Source organism: Nicotiana tabacum, chromosome 24, assembly GCF_000715075.1.
Source record: "Nicotiana tabacum cultivar K326 chromosome 24, ASM71507v2, whole genome shotgun sequence".
Taxonomy (NCBI): Eukaryota; Viridiplantae; Streptophyta; class Magnoliopsida; order Solanales; family Solanaceae; genus Nicotiana; species Nicotiana tabacum.
Genome location: NC_134103.1, coordinates 12,622,395 through 12,641,900, shown reverse-complemented (window position 1 = coordinate 12,641,900; position 19,506 = coordinate 12,622,395). Strand labels below are relative to the sequence as shown.

General features: G+C 33.0%; 2 protein-coding genes across 7 annotated transcripts; one reads left to right on the top strand and one right to left on the bottom strand.

The window, feature by feature from the left end:
- Window positions 1–6,162: 6,162 nt before the first annotated feature.
- LOC107802371 (uncharacterized) lies at window positions 6,163–11,833 on the bottom strand. 6 transcript variants are annotated; one of them, XM_075247165.1, is made up of 5 exons: window positions 11,314–11,833; window positions 8,103–10,264; window positions 7,872–7,978; window positions 7,697–7,787; window positions 6,163–6,345 (listed from the first exon to the last, which is right to left on the bottom strand). In XM_075247165.1, the coding sequence occupies exons 1-2, from the start codon at window positions 11,753–11,755 to the stop codon at window positions 8,280–8,282; spliced, it is 2,427 nt and encodes an 808-aa protein (XP_075103266.1). In that variant the 5' UTR covers window positions 11,756–11,833; the 3' UTR covers window positions 6,163–6,345; window positions 7,697–7,787; window positions 7,872–7,978; window positions 8,103–8,279. The 6 variants fall into 6 exon arrangements, with proteins under 6 accessions (XP_075103266.1, XP_075103268.1, XP_075103263.1 ...); XM_075247167.1 differs by having other exon boundaries at window positions 7,872–7,969; XM_075247162.1 differs by having other exon boundaries at window positions 7,872–10,264.
- Window positions 11,834–13,858: 2,025 nt separating this feature from the next.
- Window positions 13,859–18,986, top strand: LOC107765923 (uncharacterized). The gene is made up of 5 exons (XM_075248434.1): window positions 13,859–14,309; window positions 17,536–17,593; window positions 17,674–17,757; window positions 18,107–18,248; window positions 18,437–18,986. The coding sequence occupies exons 1-5, from the start codon at window positions 13,913–13,915 to the stop codon at window positions 18,713–18,715; spliced, it is 960 nt and encodes a 319-aa protein (XP_075104535.1). The 5' UTR covers window positions 13,859–13,912; the 3' UTR covers window positions 18,716–18,986.
- Window positions 18,987–19,506: the final 520 nt, after the last annotated feature.

Genomic DNA, 19,506 nt, shown 5'->3' with positions numbered 1-19,506 from the left:
TTTGGCCAAAACGTTCTGTACAATAGATCAAAAGATATAGGCTTCAGAAATCGGACCAGCGAATCTGCAGAACTCCCTGGAGCGTGGCCGCTCACAGAATTGTGCAGTCCGCGAAATTCCAAGTGCGCCAGCGAAATTCTGCTGCGGTCCGTACTATTATGTACGGTCCGCGCCCCTCCTTCGCCTCAGCACCCAAAAATGTGCGGTATGTACCCCCAAAAGTGTCGGAACAATATTAGAGTGTCGAAATGCCCGAACTCACTCAAAACTCACCTCGAAACTCATTTGGAACCTTCCGGACACAAACCATATACGAATTTCAATCATAAAACATGCTACGGACCTGGTCGCGCACTCAAAACACTGAAAAGAGGTCGTCTTGACCCGATATTGACCATGGCCAAACTCCCAAATTTCTTAACTTTATTAATCTCTCAACGAATGATCCAAAAATACACCCCAAGCCCCTCAGAACCTCAACCAAATATACCAACACGTTCCATAACATAACACGGACCTACTCGAGGCCTCAAATCACATCAAATAATATCAAAACGTCGAATCGCACCTCAAATCAAGATTTATGAACTTTGAACTTTCAAATTCTATATCTTGTGCCGAAACACATCAAATCAATCCGGAATGACTTCAAATTTTACACACAAGTCATAAATTACATAACAAAGCCATTCAAATTTTCAGAATCGGATTCCGACCCCGATATCAAAAAGTCAACCCAGTCAAACTTCCCAAAAATTCAACTTTCGACATTTCAAGCCTAATTTCACTACGGACCTCCAAATAATTTTTCTGACACGCTCCTAAGTCCAAAATCACCATACAGATCTGTTGGAATTATCGGAATTCAAATCCGAGGTCTTTTACATATAGGTCCACATTCGGTCAACTAACTTAAATTTTCAATAATGAGACTAAGTGTCTCATTTCATTCCGAATTCCTTCCGTACTCGAACTAACTAACCCGATAAGTCATAAATAAATTGTAAGGCATAAATTGAGCAATAAATTGAGGAACGGGGCCGTAATACTCGAAACGATAGACCGGGTCGTTACAGACTGTCATCACTCATCAATAATAAAAATAAAAATAAATAATTTATTCTTGATTTGCTAAAATGAACAAGGAAAATTTTATTTTTAATATATGAACAAGAATATTTGGGACGTCGCGCTCGGTGAGTCGGTGGAGTTCGAGAGGCTTAGATGAGGTTATGACTAGTGGCTCGCCCAGTATTAGTTGGGGGCGCTATATGCTAGTCACACAAGCCTCTGAGTTTGGGGCGTAACATCAATATCCTTAATTATGATGAAGAAATAAATATAAGTCTTTGTTAGGTTTTGCTAAAGATAGAAATACGAATTATTAAGGAAATGCGCAAATACGATAAAAGAAAAAGTAACAAGCAAGACATAAAGAGATAATGGAAGACCTATAGCTTTTTTTTTTTTTTTTTTTTTTTTTTGCAGTTGAAAAATGTGAGAGAAGAAAAGGACAACAAACTATAAACGTTAGAAATTGACGTAAATTGCATAAATTCTTAGAGTTTTAACTTTAATTTGGTTCAATTTAGAAGGAAAAAACAAGGTGGAAAAATGACTAAAATTAAAAACGCATGAGTTAGTAAATCACTATTTGTATTGAATCATAATAATTTCTCAAACAACTGAAATTTGATATATTCGTGGAGATTATATAAAGCCTTCACAAAAAAATCGCCACAACAAAAATAATTTTAAAGAGATTGGAACAAACGCCACAAATGAAAAGATCCAAAAAAAAAAAACCAAGATTGCTTCTTACCCACATGAAGCACTAAGGATGAGAACATAGGCACTCTTCTCCTATGATATTATACCGTTTATCTATAGTAGAAAAAGGAGAAATGGACGAAATAAATGAAATGGTAGTTCAAAATGCTTCTAATTGTGCATAGGCTCACATGAACTAATTTTTCTGGGGCAACTCAGAATTTTCCAGAAGTAATTAACTCGGCATAAACAAACAGTACAATAAACATTAGATGCTTTACAACTTGTTTGGATGGTTGATGTATTGCATCGTATTGTTACTTTAAATACAATGTTTTAATTGTTACTTAAATTTTATTGTATCGTATCGTTTAATCCGTTGTTATGAAATAATAAAAAAGTGTCATTTTATGTAACAACCGGTTTAGTGTGATCGCGTCGTTACCTTAATTTTCCCTCTCATCTTGCCCTTCCTTATTATTAAATAATTATATTTTATCCTTTACCGTATTTTATATAATAATTCTACCTCGTACTTTATTTTTTCTTTGTAATGTTGTAAGTTTATTTTTCATATTATTGGTGTGTGATATCATGAAACAACGGAAAATAATACAATCTATCCAAACATTGTATTCACCAAAACAATACAATACAATAATATTATGAAACGTTATTTAACAACCATCCAAACAAGCTATTAATAGTCTCAAGCAACTGAAATCTGATCAACAACACTAAATATCTTGTTTTCTCCTAACACCAATTGAAAGACCATATATTAAGGACTAGGATACAACTGCTTCTGAAACCATATAAAGATTTAGTACATCTTTATTTATAACCACAACTGAAAGGCAAACTTTATATGCCAAACCACTTTTGGTCCCACAGACAATCTCATTCAATTTTATTGAGGTTATAAATGGAATTAAGTCATTAACTCAGCAACAATCAATATCAGCTGCGTGATTAAAAAATCTGCAAGTAGTAGGCATATCTGCATCAATCTACAAACGGACGAGCACAGTACATACTTCAAATACACATTCCAATTGTCAGCAGCACCACTACATATTATAATGATATTACCATATTAAGAGTTTCCATTGGGAGTTAATATACTAGAAACATGAAACAGGAACTCCGTTTCTTGCCCTACAATATTAAAAGAATATGCATCTTTTTACTTTTCGAGGAGAAAGCGGAATGCAGACAGCAGAAAGAAGCTTATGGTTGGAGCATAAAAAAAATTGAATAAGCTAGAAGTTAAGATTTTAATTAGGAATAACGTTCTTTTAGAATATAAGAATGGACGAAAAAGATTAGACTCCTAAAGAATTCAGTTCATTAACATGAATCACTGTTCTAGAGTACATGCAAGTAAGAAAAGGCTTACCCAATCAGAATCTAGATTACTGTTGCTTCCAATTGGACAGTTCAATTATCTTTGACTTCACCTGTGGCCAAGAAATAACAAATACGCATGTACTGAGGAAAGAAACAATGACAATGACCTGAACAACCAAGACAAAATGCAGGTAATATTCCATACATTTAGAAGCATTACGTAAGCACCAGGGCCAGTGATAACTGAGGAAGAATTCTAACAATGAACTAGTTCTACAGAGAACAAATACCCTCCCCTCGTTACCAGAATGATCTAGAGGTCAAAAGTGTGTTGTTCAGGAAAGAAATGTACAAATCTGCTGATTTCTGAATTTTCTTTATGGTAAACTCCATAAAGAAAAAACTTTACAGCCAATGCCGCTGGCATTGAATGACTCTGTTGAGCTCTCGCCAACTGCAGTTGGAACTTCGTCTGAGGGCAAAAGTGCATGTACACACATGATGAGCTTCAGAACAAGACTGACGAGTGCACTAGGTAACCAATGAAAACCTTGGACATGAATTCCTCTTGCCTAGATAAACTAGATAATCAATACTGTACATATCATGAAGCACTTCTGGGATAACAATGTTGGAGATATCTACATACTGAAAAGTGGCGCATATCAAGATCATACACAAACATTATCGCGCGCTTCTATTTCATGCTCCAATTCACAGATGATTAGCAGGGGCGGACCCACATATTTCTAAGGGAGTTCAACTAAACCCGCTTCGTCGAAAAATACTACTGTGTATAAATGTAAATTACAGCTAAAGCAGGGTAACTTTATATAAAATATTATATTTGAACTCACATGACTTTCCTCCTGAAAAAGTGATCAGGCAGGTTCATGGTTTTGGTGAGGTCATGTGTTCAATTCCCCGTCAGTGCATTTTTATACTTCTTTTTAGTATAGATAGCAACAAGAATGTGCAAATGCTAGGCCTAGTAAAACTGTTTTGCATCAAATTAAATTAACCATACCTTGGCTTGTTGATTTGTTACTCCAATGGCTTATATTTTCTCGTTTTCTCTATTTTACTTTAAAGTTTGTTTTCTTTATTTAAACTCAAATAAAACTTATACTGGAGTTTACTTTACTTCAAAAGGTAATTTTAGCTCTCCTTCATAAAATTTGCTAAGCCTTGCAAGTATATTTGTTGAAATTATATATTATTTGTTAATTTAATTTAATTTATGTTGAAACTTTTTCATTGTTTTTTAATTAAATATTAATTACACTACTGTATAAGCTCTCTTATTTATTTATAATTTTGGTATTGATTTAGTTTAGTTTGTAACTCTTTTCTTATTGCCTTCTTTTATAACTAATAATTTGTTACTTATAAAACTAGAAAATATTTTATAATCTCAAATTTCTTAGAGTTAATAGTTTTTTGATTGGTCAAATATTATTTTTTGGTTAAAGTATAACAAAATTTTAAATTTGTTAAATTAAAATAAGCAAAAATTTGTTAGAACTATAAAGTGTGACTTTAAGATGATTTTATATTAAGATTACCCTATGAACAAAAAGGACAAAAAAATTGCTTTATGTTACTGTTTATATTAGTTATAGTTGTTTTCGACTGAACCCGGTTGCATAAAATCCTGGATCCGCCACTGATGATTAGCATAGCTCGTAGTCTGTCAGAGTAACGAGACACCTCAAATCTGTACATATAATTCCCTACAATTACACAATTATATTCAACCAAGGGGCTTTTAATATATTATCCATGAGCCGTCAAAGTAGGACAGTCCTTGTAATGTAGGTGCAAGCTGTAAATAATGTCAAAAATCTTACCATAAAGATCTGATTTCTTGGACTAGTCAACAATCTTAGCATGGATTCACTCAAATTCAGAAGAAACAAACAGAGAAATAAGCGTGAGAGCAAACGGAACAGAGGCCGTTACAAAAAGGGGTGAGGGAGAGATTTACAGTCTTCAGAAGGGTGAGACTGTGAGCTGTGAGAAAGAGACAATTATTATCAATTTAAGCGATTTCTCTTATCCCCGACAGTTTTATCAATTACAGAGTTTTTCAACTCCCTAGTAATGATCTTATTTATGCCCCTCTATGTTCATGTTTCTATGAATAAATTAATAAGAACTTTTAAACCAAGGTTGCTTCTTAGCCACATGAAGCACCGAGTATAAGCACATAGGCAGATTCTTTCTCTGATGTTTTTCTATGTCTATATAGAAGAAAAAGAGAAAAGGACGAAGTAAAAGAAGTGGAAATTACAACTTACCTGTTGCAATAAGAAAAAGGATAATCACTTTTGGAGTAGCTTCCCCACATCTTTTGGCTTGTAATTCTGATTTTGTGTGATGCGATAGATAGCTCTTGGGAGAAGCCATCTTTTTAAAGAAATAACATGATTTATATGTATGGACATACGCCTATATGATTAAAATAAAATGATAAAACAATGATCCACAAGAATTTATTTCATAAAGATTGTGTTAAGCAGCAACCTGCAGGAGCCTTCGCTAAATCCTTGTTCTTTTTCTGCAAAAAACAAGAGACCACCGTTTTAAAATCAGATATTTTTACGATAAGGGCTATAAAAAATCAGAGAGAGGAGCTGGCAAAGATCTTTTGAGGTCAATGCTCCAGGTAGATGGTAAGAAGTCTTGTGGGCATTTGAAAAGACCAACCTGTACAAGTTTAGCCAATCTATGGGCTATGGGACAGACTCGACTAATGAGATATAGTACTCAGAAAGTTTTTCAGCAACAAAGCAACTGTTAAGCATATTGGAAATATGCTACCAGCGTATGACCCTTTGGCTAGCGCATTATTATACCAGGCTGCCGCGAGGGGGGCTTGTTTATATATCTGTTCTTTGTATAGCTTATAGCCTTATATCACCAAGAAAAATGCAAGTTTGCTAAAAAGAAGATAATATGGGACAGCCTTAAGATCGAGCAAGAAATACATGAGACACAATATAAATCGTAAACATGAGAGCAATTTTAGCTAGTGCTGACCTTCAACTCAGATGATGCCATTAGTTGGCTCCTTGACAACTTGGACAGATCGAATGAGCTGCTAGTCTGAGCAGCTCCAAGAACTAGATCCATAACAGCTGCTGCAGTCATACAACTGGTATGCCTCTATTGGCTGCTGAAGACTAGATTCCCAATGACTGCTGGCCCCAAAATCTATTATATCTGCAAGTCATCATTGAAGAGAGAATAAAATAGACTTACAATTTCACTTCCTTTTGCCCGAGACAGAAGTGAAAAGGAGATTACAAAAAAAAATCTTTTATAAAACCAAAATAATGGTGAATAAAGAAATCCTGGAGCAGTGATCTGTATTCCTTATTTCATTTATCATTGGGCCAGGGGAGGGAGAAGTTAGACATATCTATAACAGCGTAGGTGTTCAACAAATCATTACCCTTTAGATAGGAAAAATTAGAAGTTAAGATAATAACGATAAATGCATGTCTCTTCCAAACCAAATGATAATACTTGACAAATTGCTATTGCAATATCTCTGAATTCTCCATTTTAGTAACGGATGCAAAATTCCAAAAGTACTTAAGTTTCTCTTTTCTCCTACTTAACAAACAATAACTTAGAAGCTTTATCACAATGAATCTAATACTTCAAGAACTCTAATGCTAAAGTTTCTTTAGAATTCTATAAGATTGAATGGTAAACTCCCATGAAATATAAGATGCAATCCTTACACCGTGAAGACAGTGAAATTTAACAAGTTTGATTCTTTGAGTCCGCTGTGATTATGACAGAGCAACCAGTCCGAGTAGGTATAAGACAACAAATTTATTAAGCAAAGCAATTTGCATAAAAGGAAACCATTATTACCGAGTTTAAAAATCAAATGAAACAATTTTGAATCTAACACACTCAAAAGAAAATACAATTTTCAGTTAAAACCCAAAATCATAAGGATTTTCATAGCTGAGCCTCGCCTTCAGTAAGGCCTCATATGCAGAATGAGTTGTAATAGTTTTAACTGATTAATAGGATTTGTTATGCTTTAATTGAACTTCGCTTTACAGCATCATTTCACCAGGCAAATAATGCCCAACAATGATATAATTAATGTAAAAGAAATGAGTGACTATGCAATAACTATAAGAACAAAGTGGGTTAACAGGTAACTCAGAGGACACTTGAGAAATATGATAAGAAATTTCAGGCAAATAAATATAGAAAAATAAACAGGAAATCTACTAAGGAGCACTTATGTGCTGGGCTGGCAAATGGAACGTTTACTGTCAAAAGAAGAAAAATGCATTTATGGTGAGTTAAAGAAAATGGAGAGCACTTAAAACTTGAAAAGGGACGTTAAACAAAGATAAGCAGTACTAGTAAGTCAGCCTAGAATTAAGCGAAGAATTCATAATACTGTAAGGTTAAAGGTAACAAAAGAAGATAGATTTAGATTCCAATAAACAGGGAACACCATTTTTTCGACAAGTCCGCTAAAAAGGATTCAATATCAGAACCAAAAAAGGATAGAAGAAGAGAAACAGAGAAGAAACTTTACCTGTTTTAACTTTTCTTACAGATGCCTAAACCTCTGTCTTTTCTCCATACAAAGATGATGCTGATCAGAGGACATAATATCCCTACCACATCTGCAGATATACTAGTTAAGGAGTGACAATTTCCCCAAAGGTCCTAACCAGTAGGTTGCGCATAAAAAAAGTCCTTCTAAGTACCTTAGTTTGCAAGTTAATTAGAACTTGCATACCAGCTTTCTGTTTTGTAAGTGATGCTACATGCATAAACATGACTCGACCCCTTTTCTAGCAAAAATCTTCACTTCCTAACACGAAATCAGCAGAGAATAAAGAATCCATACTGTTCTCAGGTGCATTACTAGTCATTAACTTTTCATATGACCTGATCTATAAGTTCACATAACTGCATAGTTAGTGCAACTTACAAACCTTTTCTACCACAATTTCTCTTTAAGCCAGGTATGGGATTGAATATTTGAATAACTTAACATTCCTTATAAAATCAAGGAATAGCTTGTTGAACTTTTCTAGTAACACCTCATGAAACAAGAAGCTCATATGTTGCAGCAGAGCATAGTAATCATCATGAATTGGTGTCGCGTACTCTTAACCACAATTAGAACCAGTATCTAACCCACACTTAATTTTCAAAGAGAACAGCTGGAACACAGAATTGTGATCGCCAATACGACGGAAACTGTTAAGCATAACAGAATACATTTGTAAATCAAGAGATATGCCATGCGACAACATCATATGCAGAAAATTCTTCACATCATCCAGTAAGTTTCTTTTTTTATAAGGACCATATAGTAAGTTTCTTTTGCACAACCTATTAATTACAGCACTATAATCTCTAATAGAGATTTCAAAGCCCTTCTCGATCATCTTTTTGAACAGACCCACAGCCTTATTCACATCACCTTTTGCACAATGTGCTTTTATAAGAATGGTGTAATCATATTTCATCAGGCCAACATCACGATCTTCGAGAGAAGAAAATAGTTTCTCAGCATACTTTAGGTCTCCTTGTACACATAAACCATTAAGGAGAATGTTGTATGTGACACGACTTGGCAGAAGATTGTTGTCTATCATCTCATCATGTAATCGGATAGCACCTTTCATATCTCGAGCTTTGCAGAAACTTTGGATAATGGTGTTGTACGAAACTTCATCAGGCCAAGGACCCGTCGTTAACATATTCTTTAGTATCCGAACAGACTCATGCATCTGACTTGTTTTGCCGTGGCATTTCATTATCACTGTGCGAGTAACATGAGTTGGTTCCATGCCCCTTGCTTTCATTTCCGCTTGCAACTCTAAGATGGTTTGAATATTTGCTTCCTCACTATACGCATCCATAAGAGTTGTGTACGTGACCTCTGTTGGTATCAACCCATGTGCAACAATAGTGTCAAACAACTTTCTTGCATCATCTAGCTTTCTGGCTTTGCAGAACCCATATAATAAGGAGTTGAATGTGACTATGCTTGGCATTATTCCTTTCTCTTTTATTAGTTCGTATACCTGAAGAGCTTCACCAATGTCACCACGTTTTGCATATCCGTCAATCATAATATTACCCAAAAACACATCATCCATTAAGTCACAGTTTAGTAGAGCATCAAAAAAAGCTCTCGCCTCACACATGTACCCTTTCTCACATAAGCTTTTGAGAATAGATCTATGAGCAACAATATTTGGAAGAATTCTCTTATAGCACATATCTTTGTACAATTGAAAAGCCAACTCTACCAATCCTTTCTTACAAAGGCCTTGTACGAGAATCGAGTACATGACAATATCTGGTTTATGACCGCTGTTCTCCTTTCTCAACTTAATACCCTCATTAACATTAACTGCCTTGCAATATCCACAGATCAACATTTTAAAAGTGACAATATCAGGATTTAAGCCTTTATGAAGCATTTCATTAATTAATGTCCGGACACCACTTGTCATACCAAGCAAACAAAATCCTTTGGCAAGGACGTTATAAGTCACCACATTAGGCTCTAAACCGTGTTTCTCCATATCACCTTTGAACTCCAAGGCTTCTTCCATTGCACCCGCCACGCTTAACCCATGAATGAGAATATTGTAACTATATACATTGAGATGTAATCCATACTTAAACATCATACAAAAGAATGACTTTGCAACATCTATGTAACCCATTTTACAGGAACTTGACATAAGAGTATTGAAAGACACAACACAAGGCCCAAATTCTCTACATTCAGTCCCTCGAAGAAACTCAACAGCTTCTTGCATCGAGAACTGTTTGCATAGGCCATCTATAAGAATGGAATTAGTATACTCACTCGGGTTTATCCCATTGGCTTTGATGTCATCGTAGATATCCCGGATGATATCAGTGTCCCTCAACTTATACAACAAACTATTATATAAAATTATCGAAGCCCGGATATTGAAATCTTTCATCTTCGCAAAAACAAAGAGAGCATCGAGAACCATCTGACATCGGGAATAAGCAGAAGCCAGCATATCCCAGACAACATGATTAGAATCCCATTTCTGAAAGCGACTCGAAAGCAGCTCACTTAGCAAAGAAGCTGAACCCGAGCCTGATGGAAATCAAAACAAATCTATATAAGCAGCAAAAATGAGCAAAGTAAGAAGTACTCCCTCTATCTCAATTTATGTGACACACTATCCATTTTAGTCTGTCCCAAAAGGGCCGACACTTTTCTATATTTAGAAATAATTTAACTTTAAAATTCTCATTCTACCCTTAATGAGATGATTTGCCACACATATATCTAAGCTTGTTTCTAAACCCCAAGATGTAAAAGTCTTTGTTTTAGTCTTAAACTTTGTACTCAGTCAACCATCATCGCACAAAATGGGACGGAGGGACTAACTACTTACAAAGGCTGACACGTTGCTATGCTTAATAAATTTTTTTATAACCGTTGTGTCCGGGCCAACTTGCGCACACCTCGACTAATTCCACGTGATATCTGCCACCCACCAACAACTCTATCCACCAAGGCTTGGATAGATAGGAAGAAATCACCTAGTGTTTTTGACTCCGCTGGGATTTGAACTTGAGACCTCATGGTTCTGACCACTTCATTGACCACTAGGCCACACAATTGGGTGGTTAATAATTTAACTTCAAAATTCCTAATTTACCCTTAATGAGATTATTAAGTCATACAAATATTTTGTATTGTTTTAAATCACAAGTTTCAGAAGTCTTTCTTTCTTTTTTAAGCTATGTGCTCAGTCACACAACATCACAGAAAATGGGACGGAGGGAGTAACTACTTAAATATTTATAAACATTTTAGCTTTAAAATTCAAATTTTAGCCTGAATGAGATGACTTTTTTTATAACACCGGAGTGATATCCGGGCCAGCTTGCGCGACTAATTACACGAGATACTTGTTATCTCCCACCAGCACAAGAAACGGGTAACTCTGTCCACCAAGGCTTTAATGAAATGATAATAGCCACAAAATTATCTATGACTTATTTTACACTAGTTTCACTTTCTTTCTTAAAACTGATCACTCAAACAACATCACCTAAATTGGGACAGAGCGAGTGACTTCTTGCATTACACTTAAAACAAGAATCTTTAATGACATAACAATGAACCAAATTTACCTTCTTCTTGAACCAAATTTTGCAAATGAAACTTCAAAGCTCTAAACCTCTGTTTTTTAGCCAAAACATGAGCAACAATAATGTGTGAAACTCTCGAATGCTTAAACCCATAATCATTTCTCAACAAGAAAAAGAACTCAAGGGCAGATTCGGGATTCTCAACACTCAGTTCCTCAACAATGCCTTCTATTTCTAATTCATTCAGCTCAAAGATTAAATTTTTAATACATGGGTCGCCTTTTAAAAGCTTCGCGGAGCCTTTAGTGCAATAAGTTTGAAAAAAAGTGAGAATTTTTGAAAATGCAGTTTTGGTGGTGGTGGTGGTGGTTGGTGGTTCAGGGTGGTCGACGGCGAGGCTGGCGGCGGAGAAAGAGGATTTAAGGAGCAGGAAGGAGTAGGGTAATTGAGGTTTAAAGGGACATTTGAGGATTAATCGAAGCATTAGGGGAAATGGAAATGGGAGATTTACAGGGTTTAGGGTTTTAGAGATATAAACAAAAGTAGATTATTGGCTGTGAAAGAGACAATGAAAACGATGCCGTAATTTGTTTTTCTTATTTTATTTTTTTCTTAAATGTAGAAGCAGTTTGAAAAGATGGCAATTAGAGTTTTTTATGTGAATTCGAGCACTTATTTCTTAACTTTTGTGCAATAAAATTAAGTACATATTCAGAAACAAAATAAAAATATTATAAATGCTAACTTTATTATAGTTAAAAATAAGTCTTTGAAAAAATCCTAAGCAAAGAAAAGATTGTATTTTTGGCTCTCAAAATAGAAATAGTAGTGCATTCATTTTGGTATGAATGGAGTAATTTGTAACATAGTAATTAACTTTGACATTTAGCAAAGCTCTCATTTAGTTGCAAAGTCGACAACGCTTTGCTTTTACTAATCTCAGTTGTAAGAGAATTTCTTACAAGAGGAACATCATTTTTAAAAAGATAGCACATATACGTACGTAGTAGCTAGTGTATATAAATGAGACAAAAATAGATGAGATGTCAATAAAAGTTTAATTTATAACACTGACAACAACAAAAATAAAAACAAAAAATCCAGTATAATCTCATAAGTGGGGTCTGAGGAGGATAGTATGTACGCGGACCTTACCCCTACCTTATAAAAGTAGAGAGGTTATTTCCGATAGACCACCGGCTCAAGAAATTTATAACACAAATGATATTATAATAATTATTATACTATCAGTATAATTTAATTTATTATAGAGTTAATTAGTATTATTATTCTAAATTTTCGATGAATTTATTAAATAGAGTTACTTGTAATTGTATTTTAAATAATATAATTATATAAATATCTTTTAAATCGTCAATACATCAAACTTAGACTTATAACAAAATTTGAAGAAAAAAAATAAAGGAAGGATGAGATATCATCATCTATGCAATCAATGTAGGTTTATCCTCTAGACCTTAAGGGCTAAAGAGTGAGTATTAAGTCTAGCTAATAAAGGTGACCCATTACACCTTAATTGAAGTAAACATTTGAACTAAAAGCTTGGTTATATTAAAATAATATATTTCATGTTTTCAAGCTTTATACTCACTCTTTAGCGCTCATAATTTTCTTTAAAGTATTTTTGGTTGTTTAATGTTACATTTTTCCATATCAAATACCTTTAGAAGCACAAAAAAAAACATAGGATGATGGATACTCATTTAATGAAAATGTGAATGGAAAAAAAATCATGATTAAATAAGGTAAGATGAATGAATAAAACATGGATTTATTTCTAGAAGAACAAGCTACTTGGAGTAAGTAAAAATTCTAATTTGACAGAACTATATCTACCTAGCTTAGCAGCAAAAAAAGAAGAAAAAGAAGAAAAAAAGAAAACTGGAAAAGACGGTAAATTGTAAGTTGGGCAAATTAACTGGGAGTACTGGTTGAGAATGTAATTCTATTTTTACTAACATGAATATATAATCTATAATTAATCATTTTTAGGATGTTGAAAATTAAATATTATTATAGATCCACTAGTCAAAATGGTTTTATTTTTCCTGATAAGTGACAGGAAAGTTGGAGTTATGGTAAGTCGGTAATCCCTCGGTCATTAATCAAAGGTCTCGGGTTTGAGCCTTAAGAATATATAGAAGAAATCCTGGTAAGGAGAGCTTTCCGTTGATAGACCTTACGCAAGACAAATACGAATTAATCAAACTCTAATAGGAATACATAACACCGAGTAGAAAACAGAAAAATCTCTATTACGTACTCTAGTACTTAACATAATAATGTCATACAAAACTTTCTCAAAACTTTAACATTTTCAGTAAAAATCTTGATCTCCTGGAAAGACAATACTTATCCACCACCTTAAAACTCAAACTTTGATTTTTTAATTTCAACAAGTAATATTTTACAATCCATAAACTATTTTCATCAATTTTTGCTTCAATTATAAGTTTAAAAAGGTGCTCCATTATGAGATTCACATTCTACCAACTTCTTCTTTAATATTCTTTTTCATATCACATCAATTCAAAGTCCAATGTTTATATATTTCAATCATCTTAAACATTATACCAAACTGAAACAAAACCACAACCTTGTAATTTCTTCTTCTTCAAAAATGTCTAAGCAAAATGTGAGAAGACATGCATTAGAAAAGCATAGGGAAAAAGAGAAGACAAGAAGCAATACTACTAACTTCTTATTATCTAAACATTGGAAGAAAATTTACCCTATAGGGTTACATAAAACAGGCTCTTCTCTTTCACTTTCTTCACTTTCTTTATCTTTATCACAAACTTCAAATGATTCTTCTCTTACAGATTATTCTTCAATCACTCCATTGGATCAGAAAATCTCATTGGCACTCCGATTAATCGCGTCGTCGTCGTCGGAAAAAAGAGAGATTCCGGCCATGAAAAATGTGGTTCGAGCAGTTAGTCCGACTAGTAATCCTAGTCCAACTTCTACTGAAGAAGAGCTAATGAGGAGGTGCAATTGGATAACTAGTAGTAGTGGTAAGTTAATTCAACTGTTATTTTTTATTACCTTTCATGAAATATTGCTACTGTTAGAATATGTTTGTTTGTCGTGAGGCATATTAGAACATACTAAAAAGGAAATAGTGTCACATAAAATGAAATAGATAAAGTAACATATTACAACTTGTTTGGATGGTTGTTACATGTTGTATTGTATGGTACATTGTTGATTTAAATACAATATTTGTTTTGATTTGTTACTTAAATTTTATTGTATCGTATCGTTAACGACGAAAAGTGTCATTTTATGGAACGACCGATTTGATGTGGTCGCGTCATTTCCTTATTTTGTTTTTCTCTCATCTTGCATTTCCTTATTATTAAATAATCCTAATTTATCTTTTACCCTACTTTTTTATATAATAATTCTACCTCGTATCTTTTTTTTTTATAATATTACAAGTTTATTCTTCATATTGTTGGTGCTTCATGAAACAAGGACAAACAATACAATCTATCCAAATATTATATACATCAAAACGATACTGTACAATATAATATTATACGATACATTATGAAACAATACATAACAACTCCAAACAAGTTATTTGTGTGATGATGGAAGATAATAAAAAAGTAGTGGTTGAAAAGATATCAAACGGTTGTATCGAAGTTAAAGTACGAACAGTTAAATAAATTTAAATTCTTGAAAATGGTAAAAGTTGTACAGAAATAAAACGGTGTCAAACATATATTTTGGAATGTTTCAAAATAAAAAGAGTATCATATATAATTGAAAGGAATGGATTAGTTGTTTGGGTTATTGATCTTAATTTAGGTTGCTGCTAGGAAGGTCTTTTCAATTCGGCTTATGAGTAACTTTGTAAGGCATTTTTCTCAGTATAAGTAACTTAAGATCAAACTAATATTTTAAGAGTTTAACTAATATTCCCCAACATTATAAAAAATTTACACTATCAAGTCAACTTTAGCAAGCAATCTGTGTGACTTTCAAGATTACAAATCCAACTTTTAGAGAGGTTACATATAGCAAGTGTCGTAACCAAATACAATAAAGGATGGTCAATTGAACATTTGCCATCAAAAAATTATACTGTGAAAAAAAAATTATACTGCATACATAAATCAAAAATTACTTTTTATATTATATATATATTAAATCTTGAACATTCTTAGTGAAATTTCTGACTTCGTCACTAATATATAGATATCTTTTGGTCATCGGATACTATAAACATTTCTTTACAATGTATAAACCAAATTACTTTATGATCTTCAAATTTTTGTAGTGTATAAATTAAATTAAATACTATGTCTTAATGATTTATTCTTCTAAGAGAAGTTGACTTGTGAATTGAGAAGGTCGAAGAAATTAAGTAGGACCTAATTATAGGAATATATTCGCTGCTCATACGTAGATAAGACGAAGAAAATGATAAGATAAGAATTAAAACTTGCTAAAAGAAGGATTGCAATGATTGTGAGTATCTTACTTTAGTAGCAGGTATTTGGTAATAGAATAATTTTAATTATCTTATCAATGCATTGTCATTGACACTTTTGTATTACTAAAATCCTAGCAACACTGGGCCAAAACAATGCCAGTTTTAATGCTTTATAATTTTTTAAATTTTAATCAGTGGGATATTTTCCAGTGGTGGTTATAATATGGTCCACAAAAATTTTGCAATATCGTTTTCTAAGTTTAGATTCGCATTGTTAAAAATGAAGGTAACTTGACTAAATAAATAAAGTTAAAAAAGTTTTAAAATAACTACTAGAAACATGCCTATTGCTACTTATTGTTGTTTGCTTTTGTTATCTTCTTTTCCATGGTTTTTTCGCTACTTTATTTCTTTTCTCATGACTGATGGATTATGTTTTACTTGAGCCGAGGGTTATCAGAAATAACTTCTCTATTTTTACTGTGTAGGGGTAAGATCTGTATAAACATTACTCTTTCATACCCTACTAATAAAATTTTATTAGGTATATTGTTATTGTTCTACCACGGACCTCCACAAAAAATGTACTAGTCGAAAGAATTTCGACAAAAACGTCTCTTAAAAAAGTGCATTTTTCTAATAGTAAAATATATATTTATTCGCGACTTGCATATAATAAAATAGTGAATATCGTGATACTCCATGTGTGTGTTTGGTACGGAGAAAAATTGTTTGGTTGGCTTAAATGTTTTGGATTAAATGTTTTGGAAAACATTTTCCTTATGAACTCATTTTTCTCCGATTAGAGAAAAATATTTTCTCTATCAAGAGAAGGTAAAATATTTTTCAAAACTCTTTTTCAACCTTTCTCACCCTATTCCCCATCCCCTCCAACCCACCCCCACCCCCAACCACCCACTCCCACCCACCCCAACCCTGCCTACGGATTCCCACCTTAAATAAAAATATTATTATTAATACTTTCTTTTCATGTTATAGATAGCGTACTTTTTTTAATTTCGACAAATGAGTATTTTCATTTCATGGTGTAGAAAAAGTATTTTCTTTCATTTTAACAAAACGAATACCTTCTTTTCATGATGTAGAAAAAGAATTTTCTTTCATTTTAACAAAACGAGTACTTTCTTTTTTCATGATATAGAAAAAGTATTTTTCTTTCATTTCAATAAAATGAGTACTTTCTTTTCATGATGTAGAAAAAATATTTTTTTCGTAACAAAATGATGTAGTAAAAAATATTTTCTTTCATTTTAATAAAATGACGTAGTAAATAGTATTTTCTTTCATTTCAACAAAAAGAGTATTTTCTTTTTATGATGTAGATTTTTTTTTTCATTTCAACAAAATGAGTACTTTATCTTCATGTTGTAGAAAAGTACTTTCTTTTCAACCAAAAAAATAGTATTTTTTTAAGTTATTGAGCACAAAATTCAACGTAGTTTTTGCGTAAAAAAGTAAGAAGCACATTAGTTTCTTTGGGTTTGTATGAATTTTTAGAAGAATAAGTAAATTCTTAAAGAAAATAGAGTCCTGAAAATGTTGGGTATTTTGTTTTTTTTGGAGGGGGGGGGGGGAGCACAAAAAACATGGGCCGGGGACTTGGGGAAGGGGGTGAGGAGAGTAGTATAAAAAATTATTTTCCTAAAAAATATTTTTCGATTTTTTTTTCCGCTCACCAACCCAACAAAAAAGAATGATAAAACCACTCATTTTCCATAAAAATTCTTGATTGGTCCTTTATCAAAGACTAATTTATTTGAATTTGCTACAAGCAGATAAGGTTTACGTCCAGTTCCATGATGATTGTTGGGGAGTTCCTGTTTATGACGATCAGTAAGTAATAAGTTATGATTTTAAAGCTCTAAGTTTAATATAATAAAGTTTATTAACATGTAAATAAATAAATTGAACAGTCAATTATTCGAGCTTCTTGCGTTATGTGGAATGCTTATGGATTTCAATTGGACTGAAATTTTGAAGAGAAGGGAACAAATAAGGTACATAAATCCTCTATTTTCTTGAACCTTAATTTTAAAGAACATTTTAAGAATGTATTTTCTTATTTACGTAAGATCCTGGGTTGTAGGCGGGGTGCTGACCATCTGAGCAACCCCTCTTGTTATTTTCCTGTTTACATTAAAGAACATTTCGAGAATGTATTTTTTATTTAATTTATATACACTATAAGTAGAAATACGTATTTCATTACCAATGTAATTTACTTTGTTGTAGCAAGTTGCTTGTTTTATTTTTCATGTTACTAGTTTCACTTATTACGCATAGTTATCTAGTTATCAAAAATCTATACTGTGAAGTTAAACACTTTTTCTTAATGTGGAAATACAGAGAAGCTTTTGCTGGATTTAATGCAAACCATGTGGCCAAAATGGGAGAGCGAGAAATTGAAGAATTATTCTCAAATACAGAACTCAATTTAGCAGAAAGTAGAGTTAGATGCATAGTTGACAATGCCAAATGCATAGTCAAGGCAAGTTTAAGTCCTTTATTTGTTGCACACACTTTTCAAAATTGATGTCATATTCGACACACACCTCACGATATTTCTGAAGAGTCCGAGCAATAATTTACATTTCCATCAAATTTTCACTTTAACATACATCAAGATCGATATGGTAATTTACTTACATTTTCTTATCAATCAATTAAAACATGCAGATTGTGAGAGAATTTGGATCATTTAGCAGCTACATGTGGAACTATGTGAATTACAAACCAATAATTAACAGATTCAGATATCCAAGAAATGTTCCATTAAGAACTCCAAAAGCAGAGACAATTAGCAAAGATTTGCTTAAGAGAGGATTTCGATTTGTTGGGCCAGTGATTGTGTATTCATTTATGCAAGCTTCAGGAATGACAATTGATCATTTAGTTGATTGTTTTAGGCACAAGGATTGCGTAAATCTTGCAGAAAGACCTTGGAGGCATGTATGAAGACCTATATGTTGCTCGAACTCTCGAAAAATATCGTCGGACGCATGTCAGATCCTTTAAAAGTAGTGCATGTTGGAAGATCCGCCACGGGTACGACAGAATTTTGGAGAGTCCATGCAACAGATGATGACTTAATTTTATGTATGTTTATTGTTAATTTTATAAATCATTTTTCTCTTTTTCTTTCTTTATTTAAGCATTTTTCCCACTTGTTTTGCTTGTATGTATCAATTATGAATTGAGTGTTATATTTATTTCCCTGTTTATTCTTGATTATACTTATAAATGTTTATTTTTGATAATTACTTGTGCTGAAATTTATGATGTATGTACTATATATGTATGTACTTTATTGTATCCAGTTGGAAATGTACTATGTTAAGACAATTCTTAGTACTACGTTTGTCAATCTCTTATTTCCAGAGGACTCTCGGAAAATAATTTTCTTATGTAGATGTTATTTGGGGACTATAACATTCAGGGGCGGATTTATATTGGCCCAAGCGGTGTCACGTGACACCGCTTCGTCTAAAATCTTTAATAATTATTTGTATAAAATTCAAATAAAGAAACAAGAAACCAGTAAAAACAAATAAAGTGACAACACTTGTAATGAACTTAACCGGTTAGAAACTGAAGAATTTTATCTGTGGCAACGAGTTCGAACCTCTGCAGGCTTATTTTATGTTTTAATTAATACTTTTATGCCTCGTCTAAAAAGTAAAAACAATAAGTGCCCAAAGGGGTTTAAACCGTTTAGTATCAAAGTACTGATTTAGTGGATCCTAAGT